Genomic DNA, 20,130 nt, shown 5'->3' with positions numbered 1-20,130 from the left:
TCATAGGGTACTGTTGAAAGAAATGTCCTCCTGGGTTCGGCTCCAAGTGGGGAAAAAGGCACTGGGGATATGGAGGCTGCTTGGAAAGATGGTTTAATGGTAGACAGGACCACATGGCTTGAGTCCTGAACAGAAAAGGTGATCACATGCTTCAATGTTGGGAAGAAGAAGAGAAGGGAAGGCTGAGATGCTGAGTACCTGGTTTTATGCCCTCTCTGGCCTTTGATCTTGATCTTGTCTTCTGATTGGTTGTCAGACTCCCATGGGGCCATGCAGGAGCAACTCTCTAGGCTGCGTTTTGAATCCAGGTTTGGTTGAGTTCTCAGATGCCATGTGGCGAGTTGGGTAAAGGGCCAATATTATCATGCCTTAATCCCATCCCCCTGGAGCTGAAGGGGAGAACTCTTTATTATGTAAAGGGACTGGCTTGGCCTTCTTAATGACCCATTGACAAAGTGGGTGGAGGCAGGAAGCTATTCTCAAATTAAAACATGTTTCTTCCTTTTCACATCCAGGGAAATATAATATTCTACCTTTTCAATATTTCCTAGGATATCTCATTTTTCTGGGAGAGGGCTGGGTAATAACTTTCCACAATACAAATAAGCAATCAGGAAACAAACAATATCAATATAAATCGTGATACAAGCAACAAAGTTAAGTCCTGCAGTCATAAGTGGGAGGAGATGGGTGATAGAAACGATGAGAAGACTTATGTATATATTTGCCACTTATGTACCCGTATATACTGTAAACCCAATCAAGTATGGTTTAACTCACAATTCAGTAGCCTGTGGGATTGATATGATATGATTGATGTGGACTAATAAAATGGAGTCAGCTAATAGGTACTACTGTGAGAAACCAGCCTTTGTAGTTTCTTAATGACGCATTTTGCAAACCTAAACAACTGTTTGAAGCAAATAGAATTCTTTATTGACCAAGTGTGATTGGACACATAAGAAATTTGTATCGGGTGCATAAGCTCTTAGTGTACATCAGGGGTGTCCAAACTTGGGAACTTTAAGACTTGTGGACTTCAACTCCCAGAATTCCCCAGCCAGCCATGCTGGCTGGGGAATTCTGGGAGTTGAAGTCCACAAGTCTTAAAGTTCTCAAGTTTGGACACCCCGGTGTACATACAAGCAACAAGTGATAAACCATGATCATAATCATACAATCATCATAAATACGATACATCACTCAGTGATAGTCGTAAGATATTAAAAGCAATCAACATAAAACATAGAACAGACGCGGAATTGATCCAATAGCAGAAAAGCTACGCCCTCGCAAGTGGTAAGAACACCTAGACATTTCCAAAGAATACCGGTGCTATAGAGTTCGACGGGGGTGGGGGGGAGGAATCTCGCAAAGAGGCAAACCACTTGTTGGCAAAGAAGCTGCAGGTGTGGAAGGAAGCTTAATTTTTTAAAACCCCACACCTTCTCCTCCCACTATTATGACGTCACCCGAAAGCAGTCCCACGGCTTCGGCGTTCTTTCGAACTCTCCCGCCGGGCCCTCCCCCAGCCAATCGGGCGAAGAGAGAGAACCCGCCGGCTCAGCCAATCCTACTCGGGACCGGCCGAGGACCCGGAAGCGCCCCTTGTCACGGCGACGTCACAATGGTTGCGATGGCGCCTGCGCAGTGACACGTCGCCTTCCTTGTGAGGAGTGTTGGCTTTGCCGGAGGCGCGCGGGGAGGGGGCGGGGCGGGGAAGCAAAGCGTGAACTGGCGCCGAGAGCGGCCGGCGGGCGGGCGGGCCAGCGAAGGGTGCTCGCTCTTCCCGCTCCTCCTCCTCCTCCTCCCTTCCCCCCGTCCTCATTCTCGCGGGATCCTTGCAAGAGGCCGCCGCTGGGGCTGCTTGAAGGAGCGAGCACGCAAGCCGAGCGGGGGAGCGGGGCGTGCGGGCAGCCATGGCCGGGCAGCAGTTCCAGTACGATGACAGCGGCAACACTTTCTTCTACTTCCTCACCAGCTTCGTAGCCCTCATAGTCATCCCCGCCACCTACTACCTGTGGCCGCGGGACCAGCACGCCGGTGAGTGTCTCTCCGCCCCTGCGTCCCCGGCGTTTCTTCCCTTCGGGGGTGGCAGCGGCGGCGGCGGCAGGCCCGGCGCCTCGGACTTCCCTCCCCTTTCTCCCTCTCCTTCCTCTGGCCGGGCCTCGAGAAAAGGACGCCGGGTGGAGGGGGTTCGCCTTACCCTCTTCCCCGCCAGTGCGCCTTCGCTTCTCACTCTCCTCCCCCCCCCCGGTGCTGGTTCTCCTGCCCCGTCCGAGCAGGTGGGAAATCTCAGGTTAGTAGAGGAGTTCTGGCTGGGCTTGGAGTAACGCCTTGCGGCAGGTTCTCTATCCTACTCTTTGTGCCGGTTGGGTTACTTCTTGGTGGAACCATGGGGTTAATTCAGTCCCTGGTTCTCAGGTATCTATTGAGGCAGGAAGTACAGCTGAGAGGAATCCCACAAGGAAAAGAATAGAATAGAATTCTTTATTGGCCAAGTGTGATTGGACACACAAGGAATTTGTCTTTGGTTCATATGCTCTCAGTGTACATAAAAAGACAAGATACTTTTGTCAAGAATCATAAGTATCTATTGAGGGAGGGAAAGATCAGGACCTACACCTGAGAGAAACCCCATAATGTAAAGAGGGTTGTACAGGTAGTCCTCAACTTGCAACCGTTCCTTCAGGAAGTTCTACTGACACATGATAGTTTATTGATTATCCTATAGGCCATATCAAAGCACAAGGTTCAAACACACATCGCCAATACAATCTTATACAATTTAAAATAAGAGTAAGGTAAAATACAATAGTTATAGGATAAGATACAATATAATTTAGTACATAAATGTATAATATATATATATACTAAAGTTATACTAAAAAAGTGACTCATGACCATTTTTTCACACTCACGGCCCTTGCAGTGTTCCCACGGTTGCCGTGATTTACATTTGGATGCTTGACAACTGACTCACATGTATGATGGGTTGTGGTGTTCTGGAGTCATGTGACTCCCCCTTTTGCGACCACCTGACAAAAGCAGTGTCAATGGGGAAGCCAGATTCATATAACAGTTGTTTTATTCGTGTAACAACTGCAGGGATTCACATAATACATGTGGCAGGGGAAGTCGTAAAATGGGGCCAAGCTCACTTAACAAATTTCTCACTTAGCAACATAAATTTTGGGCTCAGTTGTGGTTGTAAGTCGAGGGCAACCTGTACTTCATCTTGCTCTCTGCAGAAATCCCAACAGGTGATTGTTAGTCTCCAGTTGAATCCCCTTCATGGAAGCAGAGGCTATCTCTCTGCTTAACATCTCTTGCTTGTAGTTCTTTCCCACATTTAGCCAGAATCTCCTCTTCATTTCAGTCCATTGGCCCTTGCCGTGTTTTCCATCGCAACACAGAACAGGCTCATCCCATTTGCACATGACCTCCTTTTAGTTATTTGTAGATCATTATCATGATTCCCTTTAATCGCTTTTGCCAACTCAGCGTGTCTAGTTCCTTGGAGAGCTTAATTTCCAGACCCTTTAACACCTTGATAGCTTTTTTCTGAATTTTCTCCAGCTTTATCCTGTGAAGAAAGGAAAACTCTACTCCGAGTGCTGTCTGGTTAGTGTTGAATGCCATAAACCGGACATAATCTAATACACTCCTTGCTCATTTTCAGCTGGTAGCTGCCCTTGGACCATTTTCACACAGATTGCCACCATCAAGCATTCCCAGCCCTGTACCTATGCACTTGATTTTTCATACTTAAATACAAGGCCTTCCACATGTCATAATTTATCATTACTTGCTGGGTAATATCTTCAATGGGTTGGAGATATTACCTTGTTTTATGGTTTTGATTCAGAAATATAACAAATTTTCCTAGCTTGGTACTTTGCAAAGAGTAAGGCCATGCATTACTTCTTGTTACAGAAAATAAAAGTGCGTATGAATGAAAAAGAACATGGGTGTATGTACATTGAACAGGTATATGCCAACTTTTCTCAACAAAGTGCAAAAGTAATTCTGACTAGGGTTGGTGGTTTTGTATTGACAATAGAAAGCAGGCATCCGTATGAAGATTATAAACTTTGTTCAGGAAACACTAAACTTTTGGTTTGAAGGGGAATTACCAGATTTTATGTTGAAAGGAAAAAAGTTCCTATTATTGATTTTAAGTATTACAGAGTTAAGGACCAAAAATATTAATTAAATGACCACGACTTGAAAGCATAAGGTTGTAGTCATAGTAATCTAGACAATTTGTTTTTCCCCCCAATGATTTTTATACAATAGCATTTGGATATCAAGCTTTCTTCCAGTATAGCTTTTGTACATACAGGAAAGCATCTGCGATATGTATTGGAATCTCAAGAATGTGGGGCATATCTTGTCTCTGCCGTGGCACTCCAATGTTTAGCTGACCATATAATTTGTTTTTGAGTGATATTGTAAATGAGGTGCATTCTTTCGATATTATTTTTCCTTATTTTCCGTCCTAATGAAAAGAAACAGAAGCAGTTGTCAGTGTTTATAATGTGCAGATATTTATACCTCTCATTACAAGATAATTCTGTAAATTCATGGGGATAAGTGGATTTAGTAACAGATATTTTATGTTTGATATTTTGTCTTACTATAAAAGTAGAATGGATATTTGGGAATAAAGAATTTAGTATTTCTATATCACATATTGGATGATTTATAAAATTCTTTTATTTCCTAATGCATGAAAATTATTTTGTAGAATCAGCACCAAGAATATTAAAAAATGATCTTATTCCCAAATATTGTCTGTATTATAATCTCTTTTATCTTTTAACACTGCATTTGATACCATTAGTACAGTTCTCAGTACTGTTTATCAGTTTTTACAGTGTTTAAAGTGGTATATGTTGACAAGATTGCAACAATTTTTATATAAAATTATTTCTGGGTTTAACAAAAGTGAGCTGAGTTTTAAGAGCCTCATTTATTCCTACCTACCTTAAAAATGTTACTTTTGGTCTGAATAGAATTAATTGTTTTGAATACATATGCCACTTTTATTTTAATATCTTAGCCTTATTTTTGCATGCAGATTCCATTCCTTAATTTGCTGTGAAAAGTTGGTTACTATGTAATTTTTGAACAATTATATAATGAGCTGAACATAACAAATCAACTAGCAAATAAAGCATATACAGTATTTACAGAAGTTATCTAACAAACCTGGCCCAAAGCTGTTGAATCTTTTAAAGACAACTTAGGCAACCCATGACCCATTGGGTCATTCTTTCAGGGATATTTCCTCACGAGATTCTTCTGTGCCTTTAACAGCGATTTCTAAAGCCTTCATTGAAAAAGTTGTAATACATTCAGCGATGTTTCCGCCTTGAAAATAGCCCATGTCGAACTGTGTAGCACAATCAAACATCAGCACAAGAATTGACATTTTGTATAATGTGTAACTCTTTTATTATGATTTTTATGTCATAATGATTTATAAAATTTGCTAATTTTCAGTTCTGCAGGAGTCATGGGTCCTGAATTTGGAGTACATTTTATAAGTTAGCCCATTTGAGGTACCTTGGTTTAAAAATTGTTGGGTGATATACCATTTTGCGCAGCTAACGATTCTGGGAATGATAATTTTAGTAGTATATAGATAGCTAAATGAGCACCTTGAAAGGTTTATATAATAGAGTCAGTGTGGAGCCAGTTTGGTGTAGTGGTCAAAGCATTAGGTAAGAAACTGGGAAACACTGAATTCTATTCCTGTCATAGGCAGAAAGCAAGTTGGGTAACTTTGGGCCAATCATTTTCTTTCAGCGCTAGGAAGGATGCAATAGCAAACCACTTCTGGAAAATCTTGCCAAGAAAACTACGGAAACTTGTCCAGACAGTTTGAGAATTGGACACCATTGAATAAAAGAAAAAAAAAGGAGTCAATGCAAATGAGGAAGCCGTATAGTTGCATGCTTCATAAGACTCTTTGAAAATTGCACTTTTCAAACATTATTTGAGTTAGCACTGGATAAAATGAAGTTCAGCAATCTAACTTAAATTTGGTTAAGACATGCATGGTCATAATTAGATTTGTCTGCAATAGGTATAGTTGGTAAAATAGAAAACTCTGTGCAAAACTTTGCCTAGTTTACCTACTGTAAAGTTACATCTATGTACATATCCAAATAGCTCCTTTCAAGAATAATTATGCCTATCATCTTGCTGGAAGGGGACTCTATCTTTGTATTAGGATGGGTAGTGCCAGTGGCAAGAATGTCTCATATTAAAGAGATGATGCCTTGTTGTTGTAGCTAGCTATTAATGGTCAACCTTCAAATCAGAATTTGTATTTCTGTGTCTTGCATATTCTTTGAAAACAGATGCGGTCAGACATTTGAAATTGAATTTAGATGGAGATATATATTACAAATGCAGATGCTACATGTTCCAGATTTATAGTTCAGTATTTAAACACATTTTTATTAGCCTAATTCAGAAATAACCATCTTTGATCATTACCTAAAGAAGGCTATATCTCTCTAGACCTCGTGTCCGTACTTAGAATATTTGGCATAAATTAACCATAGATATTTAAAACACATTAGAAATATAGTAGATTCTTATTCTTAATCCTTACAATAAGTCATATTTCGTTGAATTTGATTTAATCTCTGCTCCTCTCCACAAGAACATTTTGTCTCAAATATAAAAGAAGAAATGTTGCACTTGTGAAATCCAGGGACGTTTATTAATACTGAATCAGAGTTTTACAGCCAAAGTAGTCCATGTTCTGCCTTCCTGTTTAAATGATTGTAATAATTAAAACGAAGTAGATCTCTGTTTTACTGGTAAAATGACCAGAGTTTTCAAAATTCTATTGTTTGCTTAGTAAGCCTTAAAAGATTGATGTACACACACTAAATTATAGTTTAATATGTGTTATATGGAATCTATTTGGTATGTGGTTCTTTAATTTTTGAAGTTCAGCCTTTGAAATAAATAGTATACAGTATTTTATTCTAAAGTAAAATTTCCTTTGAGTTTCAACTTTCTGACGATTTCATCAGAAATCAAGATTGCATTCCTATAGACTTCTTGGTAACAACAAGGAATACAAATGCCATTGTATTCCTCTATTGGGAAGGTGCGTATTTCACTTCCCAATCTAGGGAACATGTCTGGCAACAGGACTTCTAAGGCAGACTCTATTTAATTCTCAAGCCTAGATAACACTGGCTAAATAAACCCAGCTACCTGCTAAGAGACATTTTATTGTATACCTGTGAAGTCAGGTGTGGAAAAAAAAAGATACCTACCTCAGAAGAGTAATTTTATGCTGAAGACAAATTGATAGTTCCCTAACTGGATGATAAAGACAATTCAGACTACAGTGCCAACTTTTTAGCATTTGAAAAACTTAACACTATGTGTTTTAAAGAAGGATGTGTTAAATGAGTTACTCAATAATCTCATTTACACACTGGTTATATGTTCAGTTATTTCTGGCTCTTTGTAACCTGATGGACCCCAGGTAACCAGTTATCTTAATGTCTTACAATTACAAGCCACCTTCATAAGTTATGTTTCTAAATGTGTTCATTTCAGTAAAGCATGATTGAGGCTAACCAAATTTAAAATAGTATAATTTTTCAGTTATAACTAGAAACAAGTTTCTTATCTTCTTGAAGCTGTACTGGAGGATGAGAGGAAAGCAAGGTGCATGTAGTTACAACTCATTCATATAGTGTTCTGTAAATGTAGCTGATATTATAAATGTTTCAGGCAATTAAAATGCAGTGTGTGGAAACAACACTATTAAGGTTTACATTATGTTTGCAGAAAATCCTGATGGGGAAAGAGATAAGATGTGATGTTCTCTTGATCCACATTTCATTTTTCATTGCAGGGAGTAGCAACATGGCACCTGCCAAATTAGTTAATTACATATTTTAACATGTTTATAACCAAGTTTTCATTTCATTTTTCATTGTGAGTCTGACAACCACTAAGATTAAAGTGGCACCTATGTATTAGTGGAATTAATACAGTTGAGTTGGAATTAAAACACTATTCTGTGACTTTATTTTTAAACTTAAAAGTAATTCTATTACATATACAAAAGCAAACTAAGTCACACTTATTCTAGTCAGCTACCTTGGTATTTTTATAAGTGCTTTAAAAGCCTTTATCAGATTTCAAAAGATTGTGTTAATAATACTTTTAGGAAAAAATGTTAGAAACAATTGCAAGTATAAAGATTTCATTGTTAATGGAATTGTATTCAGTAAAATTATTTATAACATGGGAAAAGAAAATAGAAAACTGTTGAGGATAAAATAAGAATTCTCCTTATTCTTTTTTATTATTGCAATGCAATTTATTATAATTTCCATTGTAAGAAACAATGCACAGTTCTGTGTATGCTTATCTATGAATTAGGTTCACTAAACACTGGGATTGTTACAAATTGGGATGATGCAAGATTAAGTAGTACCACAATACCACAATAACGGTCTAAATTTCAATTGAGGACTGCTTGCTTTTCCCCTGGTATTTGTAGGTTCTTATTTCATGTTTGAATGTGAATTTGTTAAATATTCTTAAAAATATAAAAAGTAAAAAAATAAAACTGTGTTGCATATTCAGAAGTAATTCCCATTTGTTTCTTATTCCCTTTCTTTTTTAAAAAAACTGAAAAATAATTTCTCTAAAGTTTCTATAAAGAATGTATTTCACCAGTCTCATGAATGCTGAATAAAATCTAGGTATTTTTTTTACTATGAAAAGAATAGCTTGTTGGCAGTATAATTTAGTTGGCAGAGTGTTTGACTTGCATGTAGTATTTTGATGGTTTGGGTGGGATTTTTTTTTTAAAGTATAAACTATGGCTTGTAAATTTGAATGTAGAAGCCATATGTATATTGTAGTGGGTGTAAACCATAATTGTGTTGCAGAAACTATGGATCCTGGTGTTCCATCTCTCTTCCCATACCTTCATCTTAGGAGCAAAATTTCTGTTAAATGTTAAAACATGTTAAGATTTGGAGATCTGTAAATTATAGACCAAATGTTGCAGTGCCTTTCTGTGAATAGATTACATTGTAGTACATTGATTAGAGTTTCGATCTAATCAATATACTAACAAACAAAAGGGAATGGTAGTTTTTACAGATTCCTTGCATCTTTCATAATATTCTTAATGATCCTCCAACTTTTGGACCTGGAGTATAGGCTATATAGAAGTGGAATTGCTAAAAATCACTTTTCCATTCATGGAGATAGGTCTACTGAGTCTGTTATCTAAACATAAGGTTACAATCTTAATACCCACTAAATTCTAACAGACAGTGTTAATTGCCAGTGTTGCAATGCAGTCAATACAGGTAGTCCTCAAATTAACAACCACAATTGAGCCCAAAAATTATGTTGCTAAGTGAAACATTTGTTAAGTGAGTTTTGTCCCATTTTACGACTTTTCTTGCTACAGTTGTTAGTGAATCATTGCATTTGTTAAGTCAGTAACATAGTTGTTAAGTGAATCTGTCTTCTCCATTGACTTTACTTGTCAGAAGGTCGCAAAAGCTGATCACATGACCCCAGGTCACTGCAACCGTCATAAATATGAACTAGTTGCCAAGCACCTGAATTTTGATCATGTGACCCCAGGGATGCTGCAACGGTTGTAAGGGCAAAAACGCCCATAAGTCACTTTTTAAAATGCCATTGTAACTTTGAACGGTCACTAAATGAACTGTTGTAAGCTGAGGACTACCTGTATATGTTGCCCCAATGTTGCTACTACCAAGCCAACATTATCTCTGTATAGTCTCTCTTTTTGCTAACTCTTAAAATATTTGTGTTAGCAGGTACATCACCTGGCTAAACTTATCTGGGTTTGAAAGCTAAGTTGGGTGTGCCTGGTTAATACATAGATGGGATTTTTATCATGTATTATGTTGACGACTTCTGAAAAGTAAAAAAGGTGGTTTGGGAAGCTCGTTCAGGGAATAGATGGCTCATATTCTGTCCATTTGTATAGTAGAAGGTAAATGATGCTGGGGGAATCTACAGCAGGGGTGTCAAACTCTATTTCATTGAGGACCGCATTAGGGTTGTGTTTGACCTTGGGCTGAGGTGGGTGTGGCCAGAGTGTGCACAGCCAGCATGACATCACTTGTGTTGGGGACAGCCTGTGATGGCCCGAGCACTGCCAGCGAAAACAGATTCCTAAGCCCCGTTTTCGACTGGGACAGCCTCCTGCAATCCTCGGCTAGCAAAAACGAAGTTTAGGTGGGCCCACACACAGCCCCCATGAGCTCCGTTTTTCGCTGGCAGAGGCACTGCGGGGCGGTCCTTCGGTATATTCAGGGTGGCCCTGTGGGTCAGATTTAAGCACCCCACGGGGCGAATCTGGCCCCCAGGCCTTGAGTTTGACACCCCTGCTCTTCAGGTAGTATTGCAAAAATTTTCCTTTAAGATCTGAACAGCTTGAAGAAGAAAGCCTGATGTGTAAGATACTTTATTTTTTATTAAAAAGAAAAATTATCTTCCCCAGAGCAAGTTCGTTTAAAGAATTTAAGAAAAGTTTACGGAAGATGCCTGTGGTATCGATTGCGATTATTAAAGCCCCAGCAGAATATAATGCCTACAATAAAGTAAGTATAATAGGATTTCTATTTTATGGGTTTTTTTTTTTAGAATTTTAATAAAAGCAGATTATTTCAACATTATAAAATATTTAGAAAAATGATAAGATCAGCATTTTGCCAATAACTCCTAGGAGATGTTAATGCAGTTTTAATTGTAAAGAAACTGAAAATGATTCCCAAGTCATGGATTGAATTTCAGGTAATGAAAGAATCTATTGAGCATCCAAAATGCATTTGTGTGGGGATTCACAGTTCTTCCTGCTTTGGGGGAAAAAGAAAGATGATTCTGTGATGCAGTATTTTTTAAAATTATATCGTGGAAACCCTAGAATTTTTTATAGGTTGAGGATTCCTCAGTGGGAAGTGGGAAACTTCACCCAAAAACAACAAAAAGCCAACCCACCAAGTAGTTTACCTTATGGAGAATTGTTGGGTATACAGGGAGTCTTGACTTAAATTGTTAATTTAGTGACTATTCGAAATTACAACAAAATTGAAAAAAAAGGGATATGACTGGTTTTCGCACGACCCCATAGTCACTTGCTCAAAAGTTGGGCACTTGGCAACTGGCATCCCAGGGTCATGTGATCATCATTTGTAAGCGTCTGATGAACAAAATCAATGGGGGAAGCCAGATTCACTTAAAAACTGAATGATTCACTTAACAACTAGAGTGATAAAATGAGGTGCAACTGGTTCAACAACCGCCTTGCTTAGGAACAGAAATTTTGGGCTCAGTTGAGGTTGTAAGTTTAGGACTACCTGTATGGTTTTATTTTCTAAGACTCATCAATTAAGCTGAGTGCCCATTATAAATATTGGATGGGGCTGTAGAATATTGACATACTTGTATACTGTAATTCCTTTGGTTCTGAGAGATGGCTAGAGATTATTTTGGTTACTGTTTCCTATGATGTTAACTCTTCTTTAAATGTACCCGGATATTTTGATTGCATGGGATTTCCCCCCCCAAAATTTAACTATTTAAAATTGCTTTCTCTTTCACTTTCAATTTTACAGAAAAGGTGTGTTGCTTGCTGGATGGGCACTGTTTTTGTTCCTTGCTTACAAAGTATCCAAAACAGACCGAGAATATCAAGAATACAACCCTTATGAAATACTACAGTTAGACCCAGTAAGTAGCACCATTGTTCACTTTTAAACTAAATTTCACACTAAATATTCCATTGAGGGCCCTTACATTCTAAGTCTATATGACTATTCTTCACTCCACAAACCTTCGAAAGACAGATTAGGGACACATGGAAAAGGGAGGAAGGGAAATCAGTTCTGCCAGTTGGGTTTGTCTCATGACAAGAGCCAGCATTCAGCCAGTAGAGAAATGCTTTTTTAAATTTATTTGAAAAGTCATGCCAGGTAAGACTAAATGTAAACAATATATTACATTCTAAGTATTTAATTTTTGAGTTAGTCACATTTTGAACTTTTGACAAAGGCTCTTGTTTGAAACTACATTGAATATCTGTCACTATTCCATAAAATGATGTAAATATACAAACAATATACAGTATTTACTAAACAATGCCATTTGGTATTAAAACACAGAAATGTTTTCCTGGCCTAAAGAAAAAGCTTTATAAATTAAATATATTTTAAAAAGTTTTTGTTAAAAAATAATCCTATGAAGCAGTGATGCATGTCTCTGAAATTATAAATGGCATTCAGTTGTGCCTGTCCACGTGAGGACTTTTTTGCACCTCTAGTTGTAAATGAGGAAGTAAACAGTTCGTTCTTCTTCCACGTTAATAGAAATTGGAGAACACTCCAAGATAATAAAAAAAAGTAGGACAATAGGAAGAAAAAAAGGAAGTTAGCAAACAACAGCACAGCAATATAAAAGCGTTGGGGTTACTTCATCATATCCTCTTCTGTAATTGGAGGAATCTTCTAGATAAAAATCCTATCTGCAAATAGAAAGAAAAGAACAAGTTACAGTTTTACAATGGCTGTGTAATTTAATATGCTGATCACCAAAATTATTTGATAGTGGAAAGCAAACTTGTATAAATATTCTTTTTCAAAGTTGAATTGTTTATTTAAATGATCCATTTTTAACAGGCACAGGTCAATTGAATTCAGCTTTGCCTTTGTTCCCGACTTCCTATATTTATGTAGGAATAGAGGCCGTTGAACAATTTGGTAGTTATTTAAACATTTGGAGAATTTTTCATTTTTTAAAAGTTGCATTTATACACGCTTTCAAAACAATTATCAATGCTTGGGGCTTACTAGGTAGAATTTAAAATTTGCTTTATAAACTTTAAAGAAAGTTAACAACAGCAACAGATTAGAGGGATCATATCTTAGAATTTCCATTGGATTAGATCTATTTTGAGACTGTCAGAGCTTTAGATGTCAGGACTACAAGTAGTGCTTACTGAACAACCACTGGTTCACAGTGGCACTGAAGAATAGCTTACAATTGGTCTGCACTTACACACAATTGTCACAGGGGCTCCGGAGTCACCTGATTCAGATCTGGTCACTCAAGAACCAACCTGTCGCAACAGCCCATGGCCACATGATTGCCATTTGTGACTTTCCCAGCTGGCTTTCGACATGCAAAGTCAATGGGGAAGCCAGAAGGAGGTTGCAAGTCATAGTTGCATGATGATGTCTCGCTTAATGACCATTGATGATTCTCTTAACGATCATAGCTAAAAGGTTGTAAAATTGAGTGTGGTTGTATGATGGCTCACTTAATGACCATATCACTTAACAGTGATTTTTCTGGTCCCTAGTGTCATGTGGTTGTATCGCTGTTGTTTTACTGGCTTTCTAATGATTCTAATAAGTTGTAGCTATCTCAAATGATTGTCTGGGTATAATAATGAATTGGAAGTGGGCTATGAAGCTAAGTTTTACAGTAATTCAGGCAAGCCAAAGGTCTTTTGTAAGTAGTATACTATTAGTATGTTGTGTTTGACATTTGTTGTGATAATCAGAAACAAGGTGTACTGAATTCAGTGGAAGTTACTTTCAGGTAAGTGAAGGTGATTGCATCCTTTATGTATTTCAAATGATTAATTTGAACCTCTTATTTTAATAGGGTGCAACAGTGTCAGAAATTAAAAAGCAATATCGGTTGTTATCGCTGAAATACCATCCAGATAAAGGTGGTGATGAAGTTATGTTTATGAATATTGCTAAGGCTTATGCAGCGTAAGTTTCTTAAGTTCTGTTCATGGGGGAGAATGTTATTGTAAGCAACAACTAATACCGTTTTCTATATGTTTCAGCCAATTTCTCTACTTACAACAGTTGTTACAATACAGAATTGATTTTGTTTTCTTCTAAGTTGATTTGTGATTCTGTTTATAAAACAAGCAAAGATCTAAGGTCTCCTAATCATTTAGAGTAGATTTCCATTCATATAAAGGCTTCAGAGGAAGAGAAAATCAGTTGGTTATAAATTATTTTCTCCCTTTTGTCATCAGAAGTGCTCACTTAGACCTCAAAGGAGCTTTTTATCATTGGGGATAATGCTGGCTCACTCCCATTTCAAACTACGCTTTCTCCTTTCTTGTCCTATTTGGTTGTTATCAACAGAAGTTATTGTTAGTAATGGCTACACCTTGGTGACATTCTTGCATGCCTTTTCTTGTATGTATACGCTGCCATGTCTGTCTGCTGTGCTGTTTTCGTATGGATCATGCTGAGGATTTTAAGTTTTTTTGTGGCAAATTTTAAAGCTTTGCTTTAAGCAAGGATAACGTGCACCCTTGAAACAAGGTTTCTAACACAATTGTGCCTCTTATTTTGTAGTTTAACTGATGAAGAATCTCGAAAAAATTGGGAAGAATATGGCAGCCCTGATGGACCACAGGGTAATTCTATAGTTTATTGTACCAAATCATAATTTATGTAGCATACTGACTTTTGCTCTGTGATTTATTCCACCAGTAACAGTTTTCATTTTGTATAGTGTGTTTGTACACTAATGCAATTTATCTTTATAGCTATGTATTTATGAGGCTAGCTTCAACGTCACTCATGCCTCATTTCAATGTTCATTCAATAGTGATTCACATAAATGAATCCCATTATCCAGAGATCCAGCTTCTCAAACCTTTAATATATTTATTGGCTTGTTAGATTACAATCCTGCATAGAAATGTTGTCTAATTTCTCTAATTTATATTCTTGCTTGCTACATGGGAATGGCAGTTCTTACATACATGCAAAATCAGGCTGAATTCTGAACATTACCAGACCAAAATTTCATGTTATGAGAACATCTTGGAGAATTTGGAATATTTCAATTTCAGTGTAATATGTATTGTAAATTCATAGCTACTGATATTTCCAAACCAATTAATAGCTTTTTTTGGAATAATTATAGAGCTTCCATTCCCTATGGGTGAGTTGAAGGGAGGTTGTTTACATAGGCATGAAAGTTAAGGTTAATGCACTGTTGTGTTGTCCTGAGTTGGCCTCAACAGTATGATGAACTTGCCATAAAGTTACTCTTCATAGTAAGCTATCCAGTTATTTTGAGGTAAAACCAAACTGAGTATGCCATTCAGTTTGTATATCTTCATCAAGAACATAATATTTACAGTTGTCCTTATATCCTTCTCGGGATTAGGGGTATTTCTTTAAAAGTGATCTTACAAGGTTGCCTCTCAAAATGGATGGGATTGTCTTGTTAAATAGAGAACAGTTTGTCACCTAACACTTAGCTTGGATTGTACTTATCTTTCAGGTTATCTGTACTTTTACAAATAAATAAAGCTTCTTTTCATACAGTTGGGTACCTCTTGATTTTAAAAGAACCTTGTCCTATCTGTGGAGGAATGTTTATCTCCGCCTAAAATCCCACGCAGATTAAAGCAAGATTATTCTTGTAATTAGTTCAGCATCCACGTATGCACCATAGATAGAGCTTATTTTTAAAAAATAAGATTGACTTTTTTTAAAAAATAAGGGAAATGTTTGGTTGAAAAGATGTATAATTTACCCAACTTGTATGACTGAAGAAATGTATGTATGTTGACTATATTGCCATATTTTGTAACCTATTTTTCCATGTTTCTTGCAGCTACAAGCTTTGGAATTGCATTGCCAGCTTGGATTGTGGATCAGAAGAATTCTATTTTGGTAAAGCAACTCCCAGTTTGGCTTTATTAAGCTGAAAGCCTTAGTGCAGTTGATAGTCTACAGAGGGTTTTTTTAACAGCCTAAATGACAGTCAATTGATGCGCGTAAACTGTTGCCAGCTTTGGGAAAGTTTGCATTTACTCCAGTCCGAGGCTTGCTACAGCTTTTAATGGCACTTTAAAAAGTGCACTTTGCCTATGATTTAGTTATGGTGAATCTTGGAGGCTTTCTTTTATTGCTGGGAGGCAAGGTAATGTAGCAGATTCCAGTGATAATTTGATTTTTCTTACACTGTTCTGCAAGTTTCAGATTTCTGTAAACACATTGAAACGTTCTATAAACACATTGTGTTCACGTTGCCCTGCTGAAGTGAACATAAAAATAGCTGAATTGCTGGGAATTCCCTCCCCTCCCCCCCATTTAGTTTGAGGTGGTGTTGCATATTTTCCTGAGGTTACTTAAAATAATCTAATCTGGTGGTTCTCGACCTTGAATGTTTTAAGATGGGTAGATTTCAACTCCTAGAATTCTTCAGTAAACATGCTGGCGGGGTTAAGGTTGAGAAACACTGGTCTTTATCTATATTGCAAGATTTAAACAAAAATGCTTCAAGTAATATGGTACTTGTTCTGATTTTACACACATCCACACATCTACACAGCAGACATCTTCTCTAGCTAGAGACACTAAATATTTTTGAAAATCAAAATAATGCTGGAAACTAAATACAGCTGTACTGGCAATTGGCTTCTTGTTGTAATATAACATTAAAGTGATACTTGTGGAGATATGTTGTTGTAACCTTTATCATAATTAGAAAGGGTGTTCTTTGTTGTTTATCTTCAATAGTTAAACATTTGTTAAGAAAAATAGTTTCCCTTTATCAGATTGGCAATCTAGCGAGGAAAATATTGGAGTCTTTTAAAATATGACTCCATTACCTATTTCGTTTCTGAAAAATTTCTTTCAGTACTTATGTTTTTATACAAAAAGATGTCTCTGCCTATGTGAGCATTTCTGATTTTATTACAATGTTACTGATATTTCTTTTGATATTTCCTAGGTTTTGCTGGTTTATGGATTAGCATTTATGGTTATTCTCCCAGTGGTCGTAGTGAGTATTATTTTAAATTAAGGGTGAAAAGTACATTTCACAAAATATAAAGTATGTACATTCCAAATCTTGTTTTCACCATCCCAACTATCCCAACTTTATGATGATAATTTTCTAACCCGGCAATTTACATTTACATATCAGTGCCAAATTTGTGTAGCAAATTTTAAGTATGTCCATGATTATTCAGTCTCTGAGCTTTCCAATTTTTTGAAGATTGTTCATATGCTATCTAGGTTGTATTGCTGGCTAAAACAAAAGGACTAGAATTGGAATTCTGAGCCTTCAGAGATTTTGAATTTCATGAGGAAATGTTCTGTATTGCTGCACTATGTAGCTTACACCAATATACAGAAAAATGTGTTTTGGATACTTCTTTAACATACAGATGTTGAAGCATGAAAATAGGTGCTCAGTTCTCTATGAGAAGCCTTGACTGAAACTATTATCTCTTTTAATGCAAAGGGTTAGCATTTTAAGTTTGTTGCATTTTCTTCTTTGCAATCATTTTGATTTCTGTTTTTCCTGTCCCTTGGCACTATACTTACTATATGACATAAAACTTTTATGCAACACAGATTCTTTGTATCTTTCAACTTTTGATATTGCAAAGTCATCTATCATCTAAATTCTAAACTACTAGAGTTTCTGTAATTCATTGCTTTCACAGGAATTATGCTCTTAAAATCACAGAGCTTCAAGACTAGAAAATAGTGGTATATTGACTGCATCATTAATATTAGTGTTTTTGTTTTAAATGACAGGGTTCTTGGTGGTATCGATCAATTCGTTACAGCGGAGACCAGATTCTCATCCGTACAACACAAATTTATACCTATTTTGTTTATAAAACCAGAAATATGGATATGAAAAGTAAGCATTTTAAACCGGTTTAATTCTAAAATATAAATTTGTGCTTTGTAATTATTTAGAGATAGATCTGCATTCTGCAGAATATTTAAACTTTATGCAGTAGGTTTCCTGTGGCATGCTACTTGATTTCTTGAGAAGAATGTGGGATTAAGTTACTGGGTCTATGAATGAGCTGTAACATTTAAGGTGGAATTGGTTAAATTAAATTTTCTCTTAGGAAATTTTCCTCATCCTAGGAAGATTCTTGTGTACATTCTATAAGGCATATTGTGGTGTTATGGGAAAACCACTTATGAGAACCCTCTTTCTCCAGCATTTGGTACAAGTAAGATACAAAGACATAAGGAATCTTTAACACCCTCTTTCCCCCCAACTCCAAAAGATACAGAAATATTAGCTTTGTCGTGGTGGCTCTAGTGATATCATAAAATCATCAACCATGTTCTTATAGACTCCAGGCACAGCAGGAGGAGGAAGTGTTTCTCACAAACTTTAAAAAAGATGTCCACCTCTGCTTTAGCATATTGAAAATCATGCTAAATCCAAAGTTGTTCTTATTCAAGAACTGCTGCTGAAGTACAACGTCAGTTCTTTCTCACATTTCTGGGACAATGCCAGCACCCCCTGCCTCCTTACACAATTCTCTGGATAGAACTGCGCATTTAGATTTTAGCAGCTGCATGATTAGATGGAAAGAATTCTGTATAGATGCTAACATCATAGTTGGCTTTCAAATAATCTTCAGGTTTAAAAATGAAATGCAAGGTATCAGCTGAAGAAAGTTAAACAGGCTAAATTATTCACAAGTAAATGTAAAGAAGATACCTGTTATAGGTATTCTAGTGTACTCATACAACTTTATGTTAATGAAGACTAGTGGGATATTAATGTTGCCTGTGAATACAACGTATATTGATCTGAAAAGGATGGTAACAGACAAAATTCTAGCTGCTATTTCTTTTGTCATCCATGTTGTTTTGTAAATCAATGTACAGTACTTGGGTACCATGGAGAAAGTCCATTGTAAGATTTCTGAATACCCATTCATACAAATAGTTGTCTAAGGTAGTTACGTTTAGTCCTTGCTTCTTTAGTGAAAGAGTGATCCTAAGGTATTCGAATTATGCTTAGTTATTTGTTGTTGATGAGTCTCTGAAGAGAAAATGGTAAATAAAAATCTTTCTAGGACAGAGTTTGAGAAAGTCTTTGTGTATATCTTAATACTTTTTACATATTTATACTACATTGATTTTATTTTCTCTGCAGGACTTATAATGGTTTTGGCAGGAGCTTCTGAATTTGACCCTCAGTATAATAAAGATGCAACAAGCAGACCTGTAGACAATATTCAAATACCCCAGGTTTGTTATTAGTGAAGTTTTTTCTTTGTGTGTTGGTATCGAGTAGTCCTTGACTTGTGACCGATCACTTAGTGACCATTTGAAGTTATGATCGACCCCCCCCCCCCAACAAAGTTACAACTTGACTCCAACGTTCCAGTGGTTGCACACCCACACAGTCATATGATCATATTTTAGGTGCTCAGCATCCAGCTTGCTTTTATGGCTGTTAGTAGCATCCTACTTCCGGTTTTCAGCAAAAATCTCCCATAGTGAATAATGGGTTCACTGAATTATTGCAAGTTCACTTAATGGCGACAAATTCACTTAGCCATGGTGATTTGCTTAACAACTGCACAAAATAAGATAGAATCAGGTTGGTAATGTGATGATTCACTTTACGATCTTCACGACTTATTACCGTAATGGGCAGGCTCCATTACGATCACACGTCGAGGGCTACCTGTGTCCTACAGTTGCATTATCTTTTTTTTTCTTTTTCAGCTTATCAGAGAAATTGGAAGCATTAATTTGAAGAAAAATGAACCTCCACTTACTTGTCCGTATAGCTTGAAAGCCAGAGTGCTCTTACTATCTCATCTTGCCAGAATGAAAGTTCCTGAGACACTTGAACAAGGTATTTGCTTTTGGAAACTTGAGGATTTGAAATTATCTAGTCGAATTACAAGTTTCATACTTGTTATGTATGAGCTAGGATTTGTTTTGATGGGAAATAACTTGCTTGCTTTTTTAAGTTCACAAAAGGGACTCGAGTCTTAAATTGTGCCTTCATCACATACCTATTTTCAGTAATCAGCTACAGAAATTTGAGTTGTATCAAAAACTTCACATAAGTGACTGAAATCTGTATGTTTCTTAAACTGTTATACTTCGAACTAGTTATTTCTGCAAACCCTTTCCCTCCTGCTGCTTCACACCGGTATTAATTAGTGAGGTTCTCTTGTAAATTATTGGTAATGGACATACAAGAAGCTATAGTAAATGATAGCTATTCAATTGCTCTCAGCAACAGAAAATGATG

General features: G+C 36.9%; 1 protein-coding gene across 1 annotated transcript in view; it reads left to right on the top strand.

The window, feature by feature from the left end:
* The first annotated feature begins 1,781 nt into the window (after positions 1-1,781).
* The window catches only part of SEC63 (SEC63 homolog, protein translocation regulator), a 34,389-nt gene continuing 16,040 nt past the window's right edge, over positions 1,782-20,130 (top strand). Inside the window, exons 1-10 of the mRNA XM_081941653.1 lie at positions 1,782-2,043; positions 10,547-10,646; positions 11,661-11,775; positions 13,711-13,823; positions 14,427-14,488; positions 15,703-15,761; positions 16,825-16,875; positions 17,640-17,748; positions 19,015-19,109; positions 19,593-19,725. Coding sequence (XP_081797779.1) covers positions 1,920-2,043; positions 10,547-10,646; positions 11,661-11,775; positions 13,711-13,823; positions 14,427-14,488; positions 15,703-15,761; positions 16,825-16,875; positions 17,640-17,748; positions 19,015-19,109; positions 19,593-19,725 — 961 coding nt within the window. The 5' untranslated portion in view covers positions 1,782-1,919. The remainder of the gene's footprint in view (positions 2,044-10,546; positions 10,647-11,660; positions 11,776-13,710; positions 13,824-14,426; positions 14,489-15,702; positions 15,762-16,824; positions 16,876-17,639; positions 17,749-19,014; positions 19,110-19,592; positions 19,726-20,130) is intronic.

This window comes from Natrix helvetica (genome assembly GCF_964273705.1).
Source record: "Natrix helvetica genome assembly, chromosome: 2".
NCBI lineage: Eukaryota > Metazoa > Chordata > Lepidosauria > Squamata > Natricidae > Natrix > Natrix helvetica.
This window is presented reverse-complemented; position numbering and strand designations above follow the sequence as displayed.